The 22,987-nt window shown below is 45.4% G+C and overlaps 1 protein-coding gene across 1 annotated transcript; it reads right to left on the bottom strand.

The window, feature by feature from the left end:
* Window positions 1-13,557: 13,557 nt before the first annotated feature.
* Window positions 13,558-18,432, bottom strand: S100A14 (S100 calcium binding protein A14). The gene is made up of 3 exons (XM_032234032.1): window positions 18,403-18,432; window positions 15,195-15,341; window positions 13,558-13,929 (listed from the first exon to the last, which is right to left on the bottom strand). The coding sequence occupies exons 1-3, from the start codon at window positions 18,430-18,432 to the stop codon at window positions 13,804-13,806; spliced, it is 303 nt and encodes a 100-aa protein (XP_032089923.1). The 3' UTR covers window positions 13,558-13,803.
* Between the last annotated feature and the right edge of the window lie 4,555 nt (window positions 18,433-22,987).

Raw genomic sequence — 22,987 nt, 5'->3', positions numbered from 1 at the left:
GAGAAGTGGGCTTCCACTCCCAGAATCCCCCCGTTTGCATGATTTAAGAGGGGTGGGCTTCAACTCCCAGAATCCCCCCGTTTGCATGCTTTAAGAGAAGTGGGCTTCCACTCCCAGAATCCCCCAGTTTGCATGCTTTAAGAGGGGTGGGCTTCAACTCCCAGAATCCCCCCGTTTGCATGCTTTAAGAAGGGTGGGCTTCAACTCCCAGAATCCCCCCGTTTGCATGCTTTAAGAGAAGTGGGCTTCCACTCCCAGAATCCCCCCGTTTGCATGATTTAAGAGGGGTGGGCTTCAACTCCCAGAATCCCCCCGTTTGCATGCTTTAAGAGAAGTGGGCTTCCACTCCCAGAATCCCCCAGTTTGCATGCTTTAAGAGGGGTGGGCTTTGACTCCCAGAATCCTCCAGTTTGCATGCTTTAAGAGGGGTTTGCCTCAACTCCCAGAATCTCCCAGTTTTCATGCTTTAAGAGGGGTGGGCTTCAACTCCCAGAATCCCCCCGTTTGCATGCTTTAAGAAGGGTGGGCTTCCACTCCCAGAATCCCCCCGTTTGCATGATTTAAGAAGGGTGGGCTTCCACTCCCAGAATCCCCCCGTTTGCATGATTTAAGAGGGGTGGGCTTCAACTCCCAGAATCCCCCCGTTTGCATGCTTTAAGAAGGGTGGGCTTCCACTCCCAGAATCCCCCCGTTTGCATGATTTAAGAAGGGTGGGCTTCCACTCCCAGAATCCCCCCGTTTGCATGCTTTAAGAGAAGTGGGCTTCCACTCCCAGAATCCCCCCGTTTGCATGATTTAAGAGAAGTGGGCTTCCACTCCCAGAATCCCCCCGTTTGCATGATTTAAGAGAAGTGGGCTTCAACTCCCAGAATCCCCCAGCCAGCGCCCAAAACTTTTGTTGCCAAGTGAAACATGGAGTCCGTTTTTACACCCCGTTTCATGACCTTTCGTTGCCACGGTTGTTAAGTGAAGCTTTGTCGTTAAGCGAATCTGGCTTCCCCCACGGACCTTGCAGTTCGCAAAAAGGGGATCGCGTGACCCCTGCCGTCATAAGTACAAGCCCGTTACCAAGTGTCCGAAATTCTGATCACGCGACTGTGAGCATCGTAAGTGTGAAAAGACGGCCGTTAAGTTGCTTTTTTTCACAGCGCCGTTGTAACTTTGAACAGTCGCTAAGCGAACCGTCGTAAGTCGAGGACCGCCTGTGTGAATTCCAGCCATGTCTAGAAAATGAATCCTCTTCATTTCCTCCCGATTGCCAATTCTAGCATTTCCCAATTCCAGACAGGCGGCATTGAGAAATCCGGGCGGTTCCTCATTTTTAATTCCCCGTCTTTTAATTTTCAGGGCGTGATTGTTTTACTGCTGCTTTATTTGTCTTTAATATCCCTGTGGGGAGGGATATCTGTTTATTTAAACAGTAGCAGAGTTGGAAGGGACCTTGGAGGTCACCTAGTCCAACCCCCTGCTTACGCAGGAGACAGTGCACTAGCGGGATTCGAACCACCGAATTGCCGACCTTTCTGATCGACAAGCTCAGTGTCTTAGCCGCCGAGCCACCTAGTCAGGCAATTTTAAGCGGAAAAGGGGATTTTCGCTGCCTGTTTCTAAAGCGAGCGGCTTCCTGCAAATGGGTGCACGATGGATGAATTGTAAAATAAAATAATAAAATAAAATAATAAAATGAAATAATAAAATGAAATAATAAAATAAAATAAAAAATAAAAAATAAATAAATAAATAATAAAATAATAAAATAAAATAAATAAAATAAATAAAATAAATAAAATAAATAAAATAAATAAAATAAATAAAATAAATAAAATAAATAAAATAAATAAAATAAATAAAATAATAAAATAAAACAAAACAAAATAAATAAAATAAAAATATAATATAATATAATATAATATAATAATATAATATAATATAATATAATATAATATAATATAATATAATATAATATAATATAATATAATATAATATAATAATAATACCACCAAGAGAGTGAACCCATTCGTAAATCAGGGGGCAGAAAGACACGGCCCTTGGCTGAGGGGCAGGGCCAGGTTCGAATTAGTTTCAAGGCTCTGTGGATGCCAATGGATAGATGGAGAAAGAGACAGAGAGAGACAGATGAATGGAGAATAGATGGAAAGATAATAGGAAATAGAAAAGTGGAAGGCAGGAAAAAGATAAATCGAAAAAGCAAGAAGTAAAGGTGATAGATAATAAATTGGGAAATGGAGAGAGAGATACAATAGATGATAGATAGATGGATGGATGGATGGATGGATGGATGGATGGATGGATAGGGAGGGAGGGAAAGGGAGAGAGGGAGGAGGGGGGAGAGGAGACGAGATGGATAGACAGACAGGGACAGAGGGACAGAGAGATGATAGAAGTAGATGAAATAGATGATGGATGGACGGATGGAAGGATGGATGCAGAGAGGGAAGAGATATGAGAGAGAGAGATAGATGAGATAGGTGATGGATGGATGGATGGATGGATGGACAGACAGACAGATTGATTTGCCCAGTGTAACAATCCGAATTAGCAACGGAATAGCTCATCTTTGCCCTGGTCCCTGTCAACAGGAAACCCTTCCTTTTGGTAGCGCTTAATCTCCCCTGTGGAACTCATGGCCACAAGCTGGGGAAAGGCGCAGCCTGTCTGTGGCTTCGCCTCGAGGTCCCAACCTGAGGATTCCTGCTCTAAAACTACAGTGACCATCATCCTTGCCTGGGGAGTAACAGCCCCGCCATAACTCTTGAGGGGTGGGGGTGTGTGTGGGAGGAGCGGGGCCAGTGTGGCGTTAAGGCCAGGAAAGCTAGTTTATGCGGGAGACGTTTATCGGGAGCTTCGAGCCAAGTAATCTAGTGGAGCCTCTCCATTCAGGAGAAGTCTACCCTACAGCGCCATTTGCTGGAACGCCGCTAGGGAAAAACCCTGGGAGTGTGCCTCCTTTTCCCCGGCCGTTTTCAAGAGAAAGCTTTTGGATTTAAATGACTTGAGGAGGAGGGGGGTCCTCAAGTTACGACCAGAATTTCTGTTCCTAAGCAAGTTCGGTCATTAAGCGAGTCGCGCCCGGATTTTATGGCCTCTTTTGCCCAAATTATGAATCGAATCGTTTCGCTGAGCCCCCAGGTCTTTCCGGCCTGGATATTTTAAACACAGGGAGAAAACCGACACCGACGGGGACATCCGAAGGCTATCAAATGAATAATCCTTCTTCCCTTAGTATTATTATTATTATTATTTTAAGAGAAGATTACACCCAGGACGTGACATTTTCGTATAATTGCTACTGGAGGCAGCTTCCGAAAATAAAATTAAAAATAAACAGCCTCGAAATCCATTTGCATATCAGACACCCCATTAATTCAACATTCTTCCTGTCTGGAGGACTACAAATCCCAGAAGCCCCAAATCTAGGAAGTCTCCCCCCATCTCTCTCTCTCTCTCTCTCTCTCTCTCTCTCTCTCCATCTATATCTATCGATCTATCGATCTATCTCTATCTCTCTATCTCTCTATCTATCATCTATTTATCTATCGTATCAATTTATCTATCTATCATTTGTATCTATTTTTCCATCCTTCTATCTATCAAACTCTATTTATCATCTATTTCTCTCTCCCTCTTTCTCATCTCTTTCTCTCTCTCTCTCTCCCTCCCTCTCTCTCTCTCTCATCTCTCATCTCTCATCTCTCTCTCTCTCATCTATCTATATCTACTGGTATCTATCTATCATCACGTATATATTATTTATCATTTGAATCTATCTATCCTCCCATCTCTCTATTAAACTTTTATCATCTATTTCTATCTATTTTACCTCTCTCATTTCTCTCTCATTTATCTACTGGTATCTATCTATCTATCTATCTATCTATCTATCTATCTATCTATCTATCTATCTATCTATCTATCATCTATCATCACCTATGTCTATTATCTATCATTTGTATTTATCTTTCTATCCTTCCATCTCTCTATCAAACTGTATCATCTATTTCTCTCTCTCTCACTCTTTCCACTCTCTCCCTTCCTCTCTCTTTCTCTTTTTCTTTCTCTCTCTCTCTCTTTCCTCTCTCCCCCTCCCTTCCTCTCTCTCTTTCTCTCTCTATCTCTCCCTCCTTCCCTCTCTCCCTTCCCCCCTCTCTCATTTTAAATTCCAGACTGGGTGTTGTTAGCAAAACTTTGGACAAGTTTCAACTTGACTGGCCTTATTTCAACAGCCTCCAATGTTTTTTGGGGGGAGGGTGGGGGAACCGGATGGAGGGCTGCAAGCGGGGCTGGGGAAAGTAGGAAGGTGGGGGGGGGCACCAATTTTCCTCTTTATTTTGTGAAAAACACAACCAGGGTTCGCAAGACACCCCCACCCCCGAAAGACTCAGGTCAAACCAACCCAAAGCGGGCTTCCCCTCCCAAACTCGCCTCGAAAATCCCCAAAGGAAAAAGAAAAATCTAGATTTTCCTCTCATCGATGAAAACCTGGCATTGCCCCATCTCGGTGCCCGACTGCCCCAATCTGGGTTTTGGGGGTCGTGTGAGAATCGATTCCAAAGTTTGGATGTAACACAGAACTTTCTCTCTTCGGAGTTTTTCTTTAAGTCGCGGCCGGCCCCTTTAAAACAAAAAAGACCCTCCTTCTCTCCAATTCTTCCTTTTCGACTTTTGTGTGTCTGGATCCGTCCGGTTGTGTGAATTCAACGACGGCTCCGTCAAGTGATTGATGGACTGACAGGCAGACCCGATCCACACACACATAAAAAATTGCTTTCCCACTTTTTGCAAACTTAAAACCTCTCCGGCTTTCCGAGTGGCGTCTTAAAAACTCTCTGCCCACCTACCCACAATCAATGCCACCATTGTGTGGCACAACCGCCTTGCGTTCCTTACCCGGCATGATGGTTTGTGTGGCTGGGCACCGGCAGCTGTCCCTGTGCTGGCTTTCCTCTGTCGGATTCGCCTCTGGCCTCTGTTTACGACGGTCTATTTGAGTAAAGGATTCTGTAAACTCCCATCCAAAGTTACGCCCGGCCCCTGAATCACGAGAGCAGGACGGGCTGGCTTTTAAAGGGATAATTCCCTCCTCTTCTCCTTCTTTCTTCCCACCGTCACTCCTCCGGTTGTTTTCGGGGTGTTCGTCTCTCTGACTAACACCCCCTGGATCCCACGTGGCGCCGTTGCCAAATCGCGTTCCTGGCTTGGCACTGCCGTGCCAGGCCCTGCAACAGGGCAGAGAGGGGAGCCCCAGTCTCCAGGAGGGGACAGTTAAGAGCCAGGCTGAAGAAGCAAATAATAATATTAATAATCATGCACATTTGGGGGGTGTTTTCCGAGGGACGTGGGGATATTTTGGCGGAGATCCAGAGGGTTGGCACATCCCTTGCATTCCCCAAAGCCGTGCCCTCGGCGGGCAGCTGCTGTGGTGACATCCCAACCACAACATTCCTCTCGTTGATCCAGAATTAGCCACAGGCCGCACCTTAAAAGCTGTTGGTTAATCAGTGATGGAGAAGGAGAGGCCTCTTGATTTAAAACTTAAGTTTTCCATCCTTCGTTCCTGTTTTAATTAGGACGCACTGCATATCTCTCTCTGTCTTTCTCATCTATCTATATCTAATGTTATCTCTCTGTCTGCCGATCTTTCATCACGTGTGTCTGTTATTTATCATTTGCATCTATTTTTCTGTCCTTCCATCTCTCTTATCAGAGATAGATAGAAATAGATGATAATATGATATCTACCTACCTACCTACCTATATATCTATTCTCATATATGTATTATCTATCTGTCTATCATCTCATGTATGTATTATCTATCTTTCTTTCTTTCTATCTATCTATCATCACCTGTGTCTATTATTTATCATTTGCATCTGTTTTTCTATCCTTCCATCTCTCTATCAGAGATAGATAGAAATAGATGATAATATGATATATACCTACCTACCTACCTATCTATTCTCATATATGTATTATCTATCTATCATCTCATGTATTATCTATCTATCTATCTATCTATCTATCTATCTATCTATCTATCTCCATATTTATTTATTTCTTTTTTTCTATCTATCATCACCTGTGTCTATTATTTATCATTTGCATCTATCTTTCTATCCTTCCATCTCTCTATCAAACCTATTTATCAACTATTTCTACCTCTATGTCTATGTATGTCTCTCTCTCTCTCTCTCTCTCTCTCTCTCTCTCTTTCTTATTATCTTCCTCTTAATTATCCCTCAGTCTATCTTTCTATCCCTCCATCTCTCTATCAAACTCTGTCACGTATCATCTATAAATCATCTATGTATCTCTCTCTTTGTCTATGTAGCTCTACCTACCTACCTACACACATACATACATACATACTTAATACATACATATCATGTCTGTCGTCTCTCTCTCTCCCACTCACTCTCTCCATCCATATCATCCATTTATCTGTCTGTGCCTGCCTGCCTGCCTGCCTGCCTGCCTACCTACCTACCTACCTACCTACCTACCTACCTACCTACCTACCTATCTATCTATCTATCTATCTATCTATCTATCTATCTATCTATCATCTATCTATCCATCCATCATCTATCTATCTATCTATCTATCTATCTATCTATCTATCTATCTATCTATCATCTACTATCTATCTATCAATCATCTATATATCATCTATTTATCTATCCATCCATCCATCCATCCATCCATCTCTCTATCTTCAGATTGCTCCAAATTGCACCCCACCCCCCAAAATGCAGAGATGCACACACAAAAATTGCCAGGCATATTAAAGATACCAAGCACATTTATTGACATGCCAAGAATGCCGGATTTATTGGCACCAAGCTCAGGAATTCCCTTTCAGTCTGTTTTTACAGCTGTTTCCCCCTTTTAAAAGAGAAGCAGCTGTCAACGCAGCTGAGCCAGCGGGCTGAATTGGCAACTTGTGGTCCTATCCTGGCTGCAGTTAATGTGAACATCCACCAGGGGGCAGGAACGAGGCTAAACACACCGCCCCTTTGCTGCCCTCTAGTGCTCAACTGGAGTTTCGCAGCCCGCAAATATTTTGAACGCATCTCAAAAACAAAGCAAAACATTAAACCCGATTATGTTTTTTTTTAAAAAAAAATGGGGAAAAAATAACTTTATTTAGGCACAGGGAGGGGAGCAGCCTTAATCGAAAATGTGGTTTTTATTGTTTCGTCTGAGTAAACAATTCACACCTTGATGGGGGCAGGTGTCTCATTCTTTCTGGGGTGGCTGACAGGGGAGTTTTCGGTCTTTTAATCCGAGGGATTTTCGGGGGATTATGCAGAAGGTGCGTTTAACGGGGCAGAGCGAGGCACAGCCCCCAGCCAGCACCTGTGCAACCATCGCGGGGTGTGTTCGTCACGCCAAGTTTGACTTCTGATCTCTTTCTGCGCGGACAAAGGAGACGGAAGTCTCGTTTAGCAACTTTACCTTTTGGACTCCGTAACTTGAACCCGACCTGCAGTGAACTCTTTCTTAATAAGTGTCTCACTTAGCAACGTACGTTTCGGGCTCCATTCCGGCCGTAACTTGAGCACTACGATAACGGATCATCCCTTAACAAATGTCTCACTTAGCAACGTACATTTCGGGCTCCATTCCAGCCGTAACTTGAGCACTACGATAACGGATCATCCCTTAACAAATGCCCCACTTAGCAACATATGTTTTGGGCTCCATTCCGGCCATAACCTGAGCACTACTATAACAGATCATTCCTTAACAAATGTCTCACTTAGCAACATACGTTTCGGGCTCCATTCTGGCCGTAACTTGAGCACTACTATAACGGATCATCCCTTAACAAATGTCTCACTTAGCAACGTACGTTTCGGGCTCCATTCTGGCCATAACTTGAGCACTACGATAACGGATCATCCCTTAACAAATGTCCCACTTAGCAACGTACGTTTAGGGCTCCATTCCGGCCGTAACTTGAGCACTACTATAACGGATCATCCCTTAACAAATGTCTCACTTAGCAACGTATGTTTTGGGCTCCATTCTGGCTGTAACTTGAGCACTACGATAACGGATCATCCCTTAACAATTGTCTCACTTAGCAACGTACTTTTTGGGCTCCATTCTGGCCGTAACTTGAGCACAACCTGTATTCCCCTGAGAAATAATCCCCCCTCTCTATCAAATCCCTTCCCGGATAACGTCCGGAGAGGCCGCACGTCGTAAAAAAAACCGAGCAAGTATGTCACCCCAACACAACTCATCCCGTCGGATTCAGAAAAATCCGGCCGTCGAGCGGAAGCCGGAGGTGTGGGGGCGACCCGGCATGCCAGCCCAGGTCCTCCTCTCGAAGGAAGCCGCGTGAGCCTTCCCAGAGGTTTTGTGCGATGAGGTCAGGAGGCTCGGATTGCAATCTGAAAAACCGGTTGCCGAGCCAAATGACGCCGCCGAAGGAATGCTAAGCAGCTATTGATTGAGATCTGGGGAGCCAGTTCCTTGGCATTCCAGCCGCCCGGAATCATTTGTTATCGTTCCCGGGGAGGGCAGAACCGTCCCCGGCTTGGCACGCTTCCCACTCGGCCTCCTTGGAGAACATCCTGTGGCGAGGAGTTCCCCAGGTTAATTGCAGGGCCCTCATTTGAAAAGCATTTCCTTTCCGTCAGCCGGGAACGAGCCGCCAAAGTGACGTCAACTCTGGCCGGTGGGGGGAGCGTAGGGGCGGGGCGGTGAAAGGTGGGTTTTAATTTAATTTTATATTTTTTTTAAATAAGGCAAAAGGGGGGCAGAAAACCAGCGTAGAAGGCAGGAGGATTGTAAAAGGCGGGAGAATAAGAATAAGAGACTTACAACGATTCATTTAGTGGCCACTCAAAGTTATAACTGCCCTGGGAAAAAAGTGGACAACCGTTGCGGTGACGGGATCAAAATCCCGGACACTGGGCAACGGATTCGTATTTACGACGGTCGCAGCGTCCCCGGGGGAGAGGGTGTGTCACGCAATCCCCTTTTGCAACCTCCTGGCGGGGGGGGAGCTGGATTCGCTTAATAACGGCGTGATTAACAACAGGTGCAGGGATCCACTTAAGAAACTGTTCGCAAGAACGGTCGTAAAATCGGGCATCTTCGCTTAACGAATGTTTCACTTAGCGACATGAATAGTGGGCTCCATGGCGGTCGTAACTATGATTGGTCTGTTACGCAAACTGTTGTAAGTGTGGGGATCAGCTGCACAGAAGTCGTAGGATTAAGCCCGACTCGCTTAACGGCCAATCCGATCCCAATTGTGGCTGTTCGACAATGAACAGGCAACGCCCATCGCCGACAAACCATTAAGCTTCGCTTAATGACCGTCTCATTCACTCATTCGCTTAAGGACCGTCTCATTCACCGAACCGCTGCAGTGATTCACTTAACAACCACAGGGGGGAAAAAATAAAACCATAACATCATCCGCCACTCACTTCTTTAAACCCCCGCCTTGCTTCCAGTGGAAATCCTGGCGGTCGTAAGCCGAGGATCTCCTGGGCTTTAACTGACTCAGCCCGGAGATCATCTCCAGCGGATTATCTGATCTCCCCGAGGCGTTTTTCCAGGATCTCATCGCTGAGGTCACCCCAATAAAGCCCGATTAGCACCAGGCACCCCCAAAAAAATCTCGTGTGCCTGAATCAGGACGTCTGACTCACAGGGATTCGATCCGCCGTTTTCTGGGTGAGCCGAGCCAAACCTCAAAACGACAAAAGAAAAAAGACACCCCACTTCCCAAGTTTTGGAATGCAATTTTTGCCGCCGGGCCCGCGATTTTGCAATCCGTCCGTCATTCCTCATCCCTCTCCGAGTTTCTGCCCGCAACGCTGAGTCATGCCCCCCCCTTTTTTTAAGATCCGAAAGCAAGACCAGGACATGACAGACAGATGACAGAAGCTTGTCAGAGATTTTTTTTTTTTTTGGTGGGGAGAAAATAAGCTTCCTGTTTCTGATAGAGGGTTAATTACGGGCTTGGCGGATTGCGAGCGTGGCTCAGCCGGAAGGTTGTTGGAGGGGGGGAAAAAACAGCTGTAATTTTTCTGGTTTATTAGGAGAGGAAGTTGGGTTGATTGGGCCCATGGAGGCAGTTCCGAAAAGAGGACTGCGATTTCTTAAAATCGGATGTGTGTCTTAAAAATCAGATGCGTGTTTTAAAATCGGATGCAATTTCTTAACATCAGATGCGTTTCTTAAAATCGGATGCAATTATTAAAATCGGATGCAATTTCTTAAAATCAGATGCGTTTCTTAAAATCGGATGCAATTATTAAAATCGGATGCAATTTCTTAAAATCAGATGCGTTTCTTAAAATTGGATGCAATTATTAAAATCGGATGCAATTTTTTAAAATCAGATGCAATTTCTTAAAATTGGATGCAATTTTTTAAAATCAGATGCGTTTCTTAAAATCGGATGCAATTATTTAAATCAGATGCAATTTCTTAAAATCAGATGCAATTTCTTAAAATTGGATGCAATTATTAAAATTGGATGCAATTTCTTAAAATCAGATGTGTTTCTTAAAATTGGATGCAATTATTAAATTGGATGCAATTTCTTAAAATCAGATGCAATTTCTTAAAATTGGATGCAATTTCTTAAAATCAGATGCGTTTCTTAAAATTGGATGTAATTAATAAAATCGGATGTAATTTCTTAAAATTGGATGCAATTTCTTAAAATCGGATGCAATTTCTTAAAATTGGATGTAATTATTAAAATCAGATGCAATTTCTTAAAATTGGATGCAATTATTAAAATCATGCATTTCTTAACATGGATGCAATTTCTTAAAATCAGGTGTATTTCTTAAAAATCAGATGCAATTTCTTAAAATTGGATACTCTTCCTAAATAAGCTGATGTTTTTTCTCTTCCTCCCCCCTCCTCCTCCTCCCTTCTCCCTTTCTTCTTTCTTCTTCCAATGCTTTACTTATTTTATTTATCCTTGTGATCCTTGTGGGGGTCAAAACAAATGCTTCCTTATAAAACCACTCTCTTTATTTAGCCGGGATATCAAACATTGCTGGTTGTGTGAACAGGAGCCGCCGAACCGGGATGCTGGGTAGCCACGGTTTAATAAACCGATCCCGTCTTTAAGAGAGGCGAGTTTGCAAGATTGGCTGACTTTGTGTCTTCGGCAAATTTGGGCAAGCTGAAAGGGGATAAAACCTCCTGGTGCAGAGGCAGTCTACCTTGCTTGCCACTCACAAGCCCAGCTTCTGCCTCTGAGCCAGTGCAGAGGGCCTTTTCCAAACCTAACATCGGTTCTTCCCCCCACCCCCCGGGTCTCTTAATTCCTGCCTTTCCCAATTGAGAAAACCGATACACCGAAAACGAACGGAACTATAGGATTTATTGATTTATTTTTGCTTTTTATTTCGATTATGATACAGAAAAGAGGCAAAATGAGGCGATAACGGCGGAGGCAGAATTTGGGAGGAGCTGGTCATCCTGCCAGGTGTGGCCGGGCAGGACTGATTGATTGATCAATCGATCGATCGGGCATGATGGTTGTGAGTTTGCAGTCTGGGATGAATCTCCCACCCAATTCTCACTGGTCCCGTGGGCTGGCTTTGAAATGGGTTGGGTTTGCAGCTGGATCACATCTGCAGAAAGGGCCATGCAACAACTCCCAACAAACTTTTCTGGCTCGCCTGGAGTCCCCCCTGCCTCAAATCCTACAAATAACCAGCCCGATGGGTTCAGAACAACAGAGGTGGAAGGGACCTTGGAGGTCTTCTAGTCCAACCCCCCGGCTCAAGCACGAGACCATTTGGGACCAATGGCTGTCCAGTCTCTTTTTAAAACCTCCATCGATGGGGGCCACCCACAGCTTCTAGTGGCAAGCTGTTCCTCTGATTAATTGTTCTCACGGTCAGGAAATTTCTCCTTAATTCCACGTTGCTTCTCTCCTTGTTTAGTTTCCATCCGTTGCTTATAGTTCTACCCTCAGGTGCTTTGAAGAATAGGTTAACACCTCCCCTTTTTGGGGGGGCAGCCCCTCAAATATTGGAAGGCTGCTATCATGTCACCCCCCCCCCCTAAGAATTGGTGGGTTGTGACCCCCAACTCTGATAAAGTTGGGAAATCCAGTGTTTCAACAGCGGGAATGCAGAAGCCCTGAGTATATTTCAAAATATTCTCCACTGGGATCTGAAGGAAGGATATTTGCTCATCTGGCCAGCCCCTCTTAACAGGATGACAGAGTTAGAAGGGACCCTAGAGGTCTTCTAGTCCAACCCCCGACACGAGCAGGAAACCAAAAGAGAATCCAGAAATAACTGGCTTGACACCAGGGATGTGGCTATGTTGGGGACAGGCATATATCAGGGACTCAGGGAGAGGCAATCACATCAGGGGAGTGGGCTAGATGATCTTTGTGAGACTCCCCCCCCGACTTTCCAATTCTGCGGCTCTGGATTTCTCCCCACTGTCGGTGTAAAGTTACCCCACTTCCCAAGAGTTAGTTTATTAGTTTATTAGAGGCGTGACCCGTCAAAAGCGCGGTCCACAAAAGCGCGGTCCACGAAATCGCGTATGTGACGTCATCACAACGCGACGAAAAAGATCGAAAAATTGAAATAAAAATTAAATTACAGCAAGCCGATTCACATAAAGGTAAGGGTTAGGTTAAGGGTTAGGGTTAGGGTTAGGTTAAGGGTTAGGGTTAGGGTTAGGGTTAGAGCGTTAGCGTTACGTTTAGCGTTAGGTTAAGGGTTAGCGTTAGGTTTTTCGTTACGTTAAGGGTTAGGTTTAGGGTTAGGTTTAGGGTTAGGTTTGGGGGGGTTAGGGGAAGGTTTTAGTTTTATTTTTACATTTTTCTATCTTTTTCGATCTTTTTTGTCGCGCTGTGATGACGTCACATACGCGCTTTCGTCGACCGCGATTTTGTCGTCCGCGGTTTTGTGGTAGAACCTATTAGAGGTACATAAAGCAGGATTTCTATTTTTAAGATGCTTCTATGGATGAGTTTTTTTTTCTTTTTTCTTCAAAATTCTGTTTTTTTTTTTTAATCCACTCGCTTTATTTTGAGTGGGTGGGCTTTTTCTGCAACTTCTGACTTTCACGGAAAGGGGAGGAAATAGATGTTTAAGAACACGCAGCGAAGAAAGAAACCAACCACCGAAATCTTGAGTTTTAAATTCAGATTTATCACATTCCGGTTTTGGCAGCGATATATAAAATTCTATGTGCAACTTCTTATACATACATGTATATATATATATATGTACTTTATATATATATTTAACAGAATGTTTAAGGCATTTTTGAGGTACACATTTGAAAAGGAGAGGTTTTGGGGGGGGGGGGTTCAAACGAAATTCTCAACTTATTATTTTTTTAAAAAATGTGGAGAATTGGAGCTTTAAACTGTCCCAGGATGAAATGCTGCCAACATCAGAGATAAAAATTAAGAATATCTATTGGATCTTTTGCGATTTTTTTCAGAGCTCAGCTTAAAAAAAAAAGCTTCAAACTGTAGGAAGATTTTCTAAAGTTTGGCGTCACGAGCTCTGAAAATTTAAAATTTGAGAAGACTTTAATTTTTTTTTCCTCCCCCCCTGCATGAAATTTCTGTCTTCTGGCTCCGGGGGGTTTGAAAAATTTCTTGATATCAAGAACAAGAACCACCTAGGTTAGGAAAATCGAGTGGATCGAATGAATCCCCCCCAATAATTAACACTGCATGAAATAAACACATTTGAGATCTCCCGGTGCTTCTGCGCAAATGGGGTCCACACTTGTCTTCTTTTGAACTCGGCTCTTCACTTCTTCGGCAGGCGGCATCCCTTGGCGGCGTCTCCCATTATGTCCCAGTATTCCCCAAACTGGAGTTTCGCTTCTTCGTTATCACCCAAGCATTCAATCTTCTCATCCAAAGGTTCGACTCCCTGTTAGAGAGAGGTTGGGGGGGAGAAACGACAGAAGAAGAAAAAAATTAAAAAGGACGACTGAACAGATCTTAATTTTTTTTGCATCTCTGCTGTTGTTTTAAAAAGCTTGAGAGTTTTCTTAAAACGATCAGATTGTTGTTGTTTTTAGATGCATAGCTTTATGGATTTAATTCCTTGCTTAAATCTTACTTTGCAGTCCGTTTGATGCATTGGGGAGCTGAATAGATTAATGATAAGATTCTTAATAGCAACTTTTTTCAGTAGTTTACAGGCAGTTATTAATTAGTGCACATTTTTGCAAGCAATATATTTTGCTGGATGTGCAGTTTTGGTCGTCTTTGTTATTTTCTGCACACTTATCTGTTCTTTATTGGATATTTTCTTGTGCATATTTTAACCGGTAAAATCCGGTTACAGATTTTACAGCCAACCGTCAAAATGAGATTTGGTCTGTGCCTTATTTTAAAGTCCTGAAATAAAACCTATCCATAATAATTACTACGAGTTGACATTAACTTGACATTTGAAAAATGTATTTTAAACTAAACTAAACTAAACTCTAAACTAAATTAAACTCTAAACTCTAAGTTATACTAAATTAAACTCTAAACTAAACTCTAAACTAAACTCTAAATTCTAAACTAAACTAAATTAAACTCTAAACTCTAAATTAAACTAAACTTAAACTAAACTAAACTCTGAACTAAATTAAACTTAAACTAAACTAAACTCTAAACTAAATTAAACTCTAAACTAAATTAAACTCTAAACTCTAAATTAAACTAAACTAAAACTAAAATTAAACTAGACCATTCCAGGATACAAAGAAGTTTCCAAACTAAATACCTATCTTAACGCAGAAACTGTGTCTTTACATTAAAATGCAGAACTTTCTTCTCTTGAAATCCAACCTGGGTTTTTGCGTTGAAACACAATCTGGGGGTTGGCCTCGGCGGGGGGGAGGGAGACCCCAATTTATTTTATTTATTTATTTATTTTTAAAAGGAGATCTTTGCAACCCGAAGAAAACACACGGCGGGGCCTTTTCGGGGGTGGCCCAAAGAAAACACACAGCGGGGCCTTTTCAGGGGTAGCCCCGAACATGGGAATTTCTGCCCAACGGAATTCAGAATCCCTGGAATAACTTTCGAGCCGGATTTTCAAGCAGCCCAAACCTGTTCCTTCGGGAGAGAAGGGGGGGGTTGATCGGTGTCCCGATCCCGTCTTGGGACACCGGACGTCCCGGGCGCTGTTGGTCTCACCTTGGCTAAATGTGGCAGCCTCTGTCCAACTAGGTCTTTCAATTCATTGGGCGTGAGGCATTCCTTGTGTCCCTTGACGGCGTAACAGTGGAAGTTGTTGATGACGATCTCGATGGCTCTCTCGACATCGGTGAGTTCTTGGCTATCCTGTAAAGGCAGGCACGGAGGGCAGGTGGGAAGAGGAGGACAGGTGAGATTCATCCCAGCCACGCAATTCCCCGTGTGCGCCATCTCTCGCCAAAGTCGCTTAACCTGCCGAGCACCTTCCTACACACAGCTGCACCCTCCCCGAAACAGCCGGCTCTTTAAGGCGTCCAAAACTTTTTTTATGCCAAAGTCTGGGGCACACACAGTTTCACACTCCGCCTCTCCCTCTCCCGTACATTTCAACAAACTAGGTTTTAAAAAGAAAAACTCAGAAAAATAGCAAAACGAAGAGTCGGGGAAGAAAAGAGGAGCAGAACAATAGGGGGAAAAATATCCCATTTTCTTTGGTGGAGATGCAGATATAAAACACGTTGGTTTCTTACTCTCAAATCAACAATTAGGCAGAATATATATATTTTTCTTGACGGAGGCCCAACACACCAAGCGAAGCGTCTCAACCTGACTGGGTGCTACCTGGGCAGGTAATTTTCATCATTTTGACGTTCACCTGTTCTCCTTTGGAGTTTTTGCTCCCAAACCCCCCCAATCTGGCCTTTCCCAATTTGGGAATTCCTAAATATTTCAAAAGTCTTTCAAAGCTTGGGCGAATGGATGGAATTTTGGTGCGTGCCAAATATTTCATCTGTATCCCTCAAACCTGACCACGTTTTCTGGTTGGTGCTGTTTTAAAATTAACTTTGGCTTTAGACCAGCCAGGACACCCTTCAATGTTGGCTTAACACAAGCCAGGATGCCTGTCAAGAAAGAAACCATTGTAACCGGATGAACGATGAATGGAGTTTAGCCCAAGCTTTTGATCAAGGCTGGGTCTTTTATATCTCCTGATCAAATGTTCCTGGTATCATTTGGGGCACACCTAGTGTGCAAATGTTTTTTTTTAAAGATCTCAGCTTGGAGATAACTTTGCAAAATACTTGCAAAATTAGCAGCTATTTTGATTTTCCCAAAAAAAAACAGCTGCAGCATCCATTGGGAAGGATTGGGGTGGGGGAAAATACATCCAAACGATGGAGAAGATGGATAGGGGAAAAATCCCCCCTGTAAAATGGATTTATTTTTCTGGGGAGAAAGACGAGGAAGAAAGAAGTGGGAAAATCTGCATTTCGAAGCCTCTTCTATCCAAATTTTGATTCTCGTCTTTTTTTAAATTTTTGTTTTTTCCCTAGTTCTCCCAAATAAAAATGATTGCATTACTCATGTCTTTTTTTCAGGCCTCTCCACGGAAACATAAATATTGCGAATTTCCCAGCCCAGGCGCCGTTTGTTTATCGCCATTTCATTGCAAAATCTGCCAAATCGGAGGATGGATTTAAACGATGGATTGGAGGCCGAGACAGAGGAGAAAATAATAACTTTTTTTTTTTAAAGGATGGTTTCGTTGGCATGAATCTGGAAACCAATGTTTGCAACACCAGCCCGACGAATCTTTTCTGGGATTTAAAGCAAATAGTATAACAGACTTTAAGGCAGAGATTAACCCCGGTCAGCAATGACCGTGGTTAGAAATGGCTCCTTCCAATATTTGGAGTGTTACCCATTTTTCCGATATTTAAAAAAAGAATCTTTTCACTGATTGTTTTGCTATTTATTTAAAACAAACAGATTGAAGTCAGGATAAGCACAGCGGCTGGATCTGAGCAATCTGCAAGTTAACCTTGATTCTCCCAAGCTGAAAATGTTAAATTTCGGGATCCACCTTCCTTGTGTCTTCACAAGCATTGGGGCGTTTCCTGAGAGTCAATCTCATTTCTTCGAGCTGAATTTTATCTTGATAGGTTGCAAATTAAATTCACAGGCGGCCGAGGAAGCCGAAAAGAAAGTTGCCTGGATCCCTGGCGGATTCTTTCGAACCCAGAACGCGATCCGAATTAAATTCCAAAATATTCCCAACCTGTTTGCCTTCTGAGGTTTCCAAAATCTAGTTTCCTTCCTCCCCCCCCCTCTTTGTTTCTGGCTGGCCAGAGAACAATTGTGACTCATTGTTCGACTGAATTATTTTTAATTCCTGGGGGGGGAAAAACAAAATGGAAAAGTTGCCCCCCTCGGCGTGAAGATATTTTCCTGGAGACAAAACTAGGATGGAGCATTTGATGATGGAGAAGATTGCTGAATTTTCATAGGCCTCCCTCCCCTGTCAATATTCTGATGGGTTGATGGTTGATGTCCTGTCATTTTTTTTATTTCGAGCAATCGCATAGATGGATTTTTTTACGAGTGCCGTTCTCCTACCGGAAAAGACTTGGCTTGCCCCAATATATTCAATTATTGTAAAATGATTGTCGCCAAAAAAAACTACTTTGCCTTGAATTCAACTCGCTCGGCTAAAGTTTCAAAGAGATAAAATGCAAGATAAATTGGGGGGTGGGGGAGAGGAAAACCTACGGGAAAGACGATCCAAAAGGAGGAAAAAATTAAAAACAAGTCAAGAAAAAAAGAAAGGAAATAAAACAGATGGATTCCAACTGTCTTCTGCATAGTAGAATAATAATAACGTCTTGGTCTCAATTAAAACGGAAGAGTTTGAATGAGAATCGGAGGTCACGGGGGGACGGGGGACAACACAACGCAGGCAATTAAATTTGAACATTCCCACCCAAAAATTTTGAGTTTTGTGCGAAGGAGGACCCAAACTCCAGGGCCAAACTGCCTTAATCTTGGGTGTTTAATTTTCACCCCCTGGAATCGGAACTTCCAAGTTAGGGTTTAATCTTCTAAGCAATTTTCCATCTGGATTTGGAATCGTGCCACCATCTCTGCCCACTTTCCTCTTCTGAAAATTAAATTTCTCCCTTCCCTCGCGCTTTTTCGAAAGGATGTGAGTCCCCAATCTGGAATTAGGGGATATAACTTGGGGGTCTACGGCCTCTCGAAAATCTGCCGTGGAGATATTCCTCCAGTTTTGCCTCTCCGTTGCACCTCAAGGTTCCCAAATTAGGCCCATCTTCTTCTGTCTGTCTTTTGCTTCTCACTTCTCCCCAAAAAAAACCCTCCCCGCGACACGCAACCCACCCCACCCGTTTCCCCCTACCCCCCTTTTCACCTTTCGCTTCTTGCCGCATCGACAACCCATCGTTCTCCCGACAGATCGGCTCCTCGCTGGTTCTCGGGCAAAATATCCCCCCCTTTCGGAAGATCACGATAACGTGGCCGTTGAGTGGTTTCTCCGGAGCTTGAGGAGTTCGCTCCCGGGTTCAAATGGGGTCTCCTATCACAGGGCAGGGGGAAAGCAGAAAAGGGGGGAAGGTTTGTATGTGTGCGGGAAACGCTCCTGTTGCGTTGAAAACCTGAACCATCCCCACACCGTACAATCTGTTCTGGATTGCCGTCAGCAAGTTTGGAGGAGTGATTTGCCCAAACTTGTCCAACCGAGAAGATTCAGGGAAGAAGAGAAAGAGTGGAGGAAGGTTGCCAAGAAGATGGGGAAGGGAAGGGAAGAGGAGAGACCCTAACCCTCGAATTGCCCTCTCTCGGTTTTGGGGAAGGGGGCCTCAAGACAGAAGGCCGACTTACCTGCTCCCTGAGGTTTGGAGGTGCTGCTCTCGCTGGTTGTCTCCTTGGCACAGTTTTATACCTCGCGAAGGTGTGTCCCGGAGACACCTTATGGAGGGAGCTACGAGTTGCAAGTCTGGTGCAATCCTCTCCTTGTGCTGACTGGCCCCCGGCCAAAAGACAGTGCTCAGACGCCACCCATTGCTCCGTCCTTACTCACAGCTCAAGGATGAGCCTGCTTCCTCCCTTCCCCCATTGGCCGAAGTTCACCGGTCCTCCTGGTTGACTTCTAGCGTGTTGGGATGTTGAGGAGAAGGACTCACCTCATACTGGCATGGGGTTGTTGTTGTTGTTAGTTGTGAAGTCGTGTCCAACCCACCACAACCCCATGGACCACGTTCCTCCAAGCCTTCCCATCCTCTGGACTCCATTGAAGCTCAGGCCGGCTGCTTGGGTGACTCCATCCAGCCACCTCCTTCTCTGTTGTCCCCTTCTTCTTCTTTTGCCCTCCATCGTTCCCAGCATGAGGCTCTTCTCCAGAGAGTCCTTCTTCCTTCTCATCAGGTGCCAAAGTCCTTGAGTTTCCTCTTCAGGATCTGGCCTTCTAAAGAGCATCCAGGGTTGATCTCCTCTAGGACTGACCAGTTGGATGGCCTTGCAGTCCAAGGGACTCGCAGGAGTCTTCTCCAGCCACCAGAGTTGAAAGGCAGGGGTGCCCGCGACCATATTTGCTCCGTGGAAAGCCCTGGGTGAAGATTTGGGGATGCTGGGTGGCTTCGGACTCTCTCCTAGCCCTGGTGGGACCTTCTAGGAGAACTTCGTAGCTCCTTGAGGTTGGAGGGTACTCCACTAGAGATATCTTCAGCTTTTGAAGTTGGCAAAGGAGATCCCTCAGGAGAACGGACGGACGAGGAAATGAGACCTGTTCCCAGGGAGAGAACTCTCTGTCCAACCAGCAGGCCGTTTGGGAAGTTCTCAAGAAGGTCCTGCTTATAGAAGGGCATCTCCAGAGCAAAACTTGGAGGGGAACAGCGTTGAAAGCATTCCACTCCTCCTTCCTGAAGACCTAAATCATATTTGTTTCCTGGGTCATTGTTTGTCGAGCAATCTTTATCAGAGCTGGAACTGGACTTTCGGACTTTTGTCTTCAAGCGACCAGACAAAGCAACATCTTCACGGCATCGATGTTCTGTCTCCCAATGTCCACCTTCCAGGGCGGCCTGAATCTTCTCTCCTAGCTAGAACTCTGGACGGGAGACGTTTCACCCCAAGATTTGTGCCGAGCCCCCTTAATGAAGGCAGTGGAGGCTGTGCACATTCCCATGACGGCAGACAGTCCTCAACCTGCAGTGTTCCATTTAGCGACCGTTCGAAATGACTGGAGGGGGGGAAAAGGTGACCCGCGATCATTTTTCACCCTTAACGACCATCACAGCATCCCCCGTGGCCCCGTAAACAAGATTCAGATGCGTGTCAATGGACTCCTATTTATGACGGTCACAAAAGGGGGTCACGTGATCCCTTTTTGCGACCCTCTGACAAGGGGGCGTAACCAGATTCGTTTAACGACCATGTGCCTAATTTAATGACTTGCTTAAGCGCTGTGGCGAGAGGGGGCGCGGAACGGGGGGGAGAACTCACTCAGCGGCTCGTCTCGCTTAGCCACAGGAATTTGGGGCTCGGCGGCGGTCGTAAGTCGAGGATGATCTGTATTGCGTCTGGGTTAGCAAACTTAGCAAACTCACCTCCCCCCGATGCACGCTCAAGCGTGTAAAAATATTGGCCGTGTTGTGTGAGGTTTGTACATGTGAAGCACAAATGTGTTATAGTGGCCGATTCCTGCAATGGGCAGGGGTTGGGCTAGTTGACCTCTAGGGTGCCTCCCAGCCCCGTTAAACCTCAGTCCGGTCAGCCCTGGAGCCTGAATTCAGAATCCCAGAGTTGGAAGGGGCCTTGGAGGTCTTCTAGTCCAACCATTTCAGAGTCCCTGGGATGGATCGCAGTCGAAAGACCGAAAAAACGCTTTGAAAACAAAATCAAACTTCACACTCGGTCTCCTTTTTCCCACGGCTTCGTGTGGCCCGTGAGGTCACTCCCCGAAGTGTTAAGCCGTGGCTGATGGTTTAGCACCGTGGCCTCACCCCGGGATGTCTCACAACAAGCCATTGGAAGGCCACAAAAATGAGCAACTTTGCAAGTTGTTTACTTTGGAATTTAGTGTATCGATTTTTTATTTTTCTCTCTTTGTCTCTCCGTCTCTTTCTCACACTCGTTTGGGATCGGCTCCCCTGACAGTTTGGCAGCTAATCCCGTCTCCATGGTCACCGGCGTTGACAGATCAACACCCATCAGACTCAAATTCTTCGGCACCTACTTCACCCGGCCAGAATCGCTTCCCCCCCCCACCCCCCATATCCGCTGTGTGCTTGTTAGGAACTCCGACGATGCTTCATATCCGGTTGGAGTTGTGCGGACGGCTTCTCATTCCTCCGACTCGTCGAGCTGGTCTTGACTGTGCCAAGGGTTGGTGTGGAGGCATCTCGGTAGCTTCCTGGCGTTGGTGGGCGGGCGGGTGTGTGGGTGTTGCTCCGCCTTACCCGGCCTGGGTGGTGGTGGTGGGCGTGGCCCAACGAGCGTTGAGGAGACGCAACCTGGAGGGCCAAAGGAGGACTTGGGATGAAGCGAAGCTGGGGAGATGCGTTCTCCTGGGGCATCGGGTTGGTCCTTCCCAGCTTCTTCCGCTAAGAGTGGTTGGGTTTATCTCTTATGGGTCTCCTCTAAGGGTCTTTGGGGTGGGGGGGCTTCCCAGGAGGGGGTCACCCCGAGGAGGTTGCGTTTCTAAAGATATGAAAGCAACGTTCAAATGTCATGAGTTCTTCAAGAGCTACCTTATCTCTCAACCATTCCTGGTTCCATCAACCTCGGGTGGTCTACCTTGCGTGGTTCTTGACCTAGGGATAGTGGTTTCAGCACCAGGGAGAGCTCCCAGATAAGAAGAGGACCATCTTGGGCCTTGGCTAAATAGACCTTCTATTTCAACCGCCGAACTGCCGGCCTTTCTGATCGACAAGCTCAGCCTCTTAGCCGTTGAGCTACCGCCTCTCATCAAACTAGACATCCCCAATTCCAGCAACCTTCCTTCATATGTTTTAGCCTCCAGTCCCCTAATCCTCTTTGTTGCTCTTCTCTGCACTCTTTCTAGAATTCAAACTGGACATTGGCGTCTCTTGGAAGCAGAAAAACCCAACCCATCTCTCTTCCTTCCTAATAAACCCTTGTCGGGCTGTACATTCCTGTCTTATCTGCTCAACCTTGAGTAAATTGTTGGTCTCGCCCACCAACGGTGCAGTTGGGAGAGGACGGTGGTGGTGACAGCCTTTCCGTTTCCAAAGTTGCGGCAGGGGTTGTGGCCCGCCAGTGGAGTCGGACAGTGAGGAGGGTTGGGGAGGAAGATGGGCCAGTCCTGGAGTCTGGGGAAGGCTCGGACGAGGGCTCTGCGTCGGAGGCAGAGACGGGGGGATGAGGCCGTTTGGCAGCGATCATGTCTCTACGGAGCTAGACAGCAGCGAGGCAGAAGAACAGCTGGAGCCTGTTCCCAGTGTGCACATGCGCAGAGCTGCCAGGAGAAAAGAACAGCTCAGAAATCCAGGTCGGTTCGGGAGTAAGGCCACAGGTGGACAGTGAATGGCCCCTCCCAGAGGACATATAAAAGAGGAGCGAAAGGGGAAGGGGGCTTTTGCAGGAAACGATTCCTTCGTCCGGTTGTTAGATTCGTTTCAGGAGTGTGAAGATCTGTCCGTGAATCTCCGAGACTCTCTGCCCAGAGCCTTTCCTTGCCCAGCACCTCATTTGGGAAATATTGGCGGCTTTCCAAGCTAGATAAGGACTGTGGTGATAAATACACCTTTGAAAGAGTGTTTGCCAGCCTTGGCTGAATGTGAAGGAGAGGAATTTGCATTAGTTTTATAAAAGGGGCTTTTTGGGGAAGCCTTGGCCAGAACAGTAGGGATCTGTTCCCATCATTCTCCCTCCCTCCCCGTTTCTTTTGTGCACACACACACATTCACACACACTCACAAACATGGCAACCCCGATTATTCATTCTGGTCTGACCATCAAATGCCGAAAACCACCAG

Source organism: Thamnophis elegans, chromosome 17, assembly GCF_009769535.1.
Source record: "Thamnophis elegans isolate rThaEle1 chromosome 17, rThaEle1.pri, whole genome shotgun sequence".
In the NCBI taxonomy this organism is placed as follows: domain Eukaryota; kingdom Metazoa; phylum Chordata; class Lepidosauria; order Squamata; family Colubridae; genus Thamnophis; species Thamnophis elegans.
Note: the sequence above shows the minus strand (reverse complement) of the source record. Positions and strands in the feature narration are given on the sequence as shown.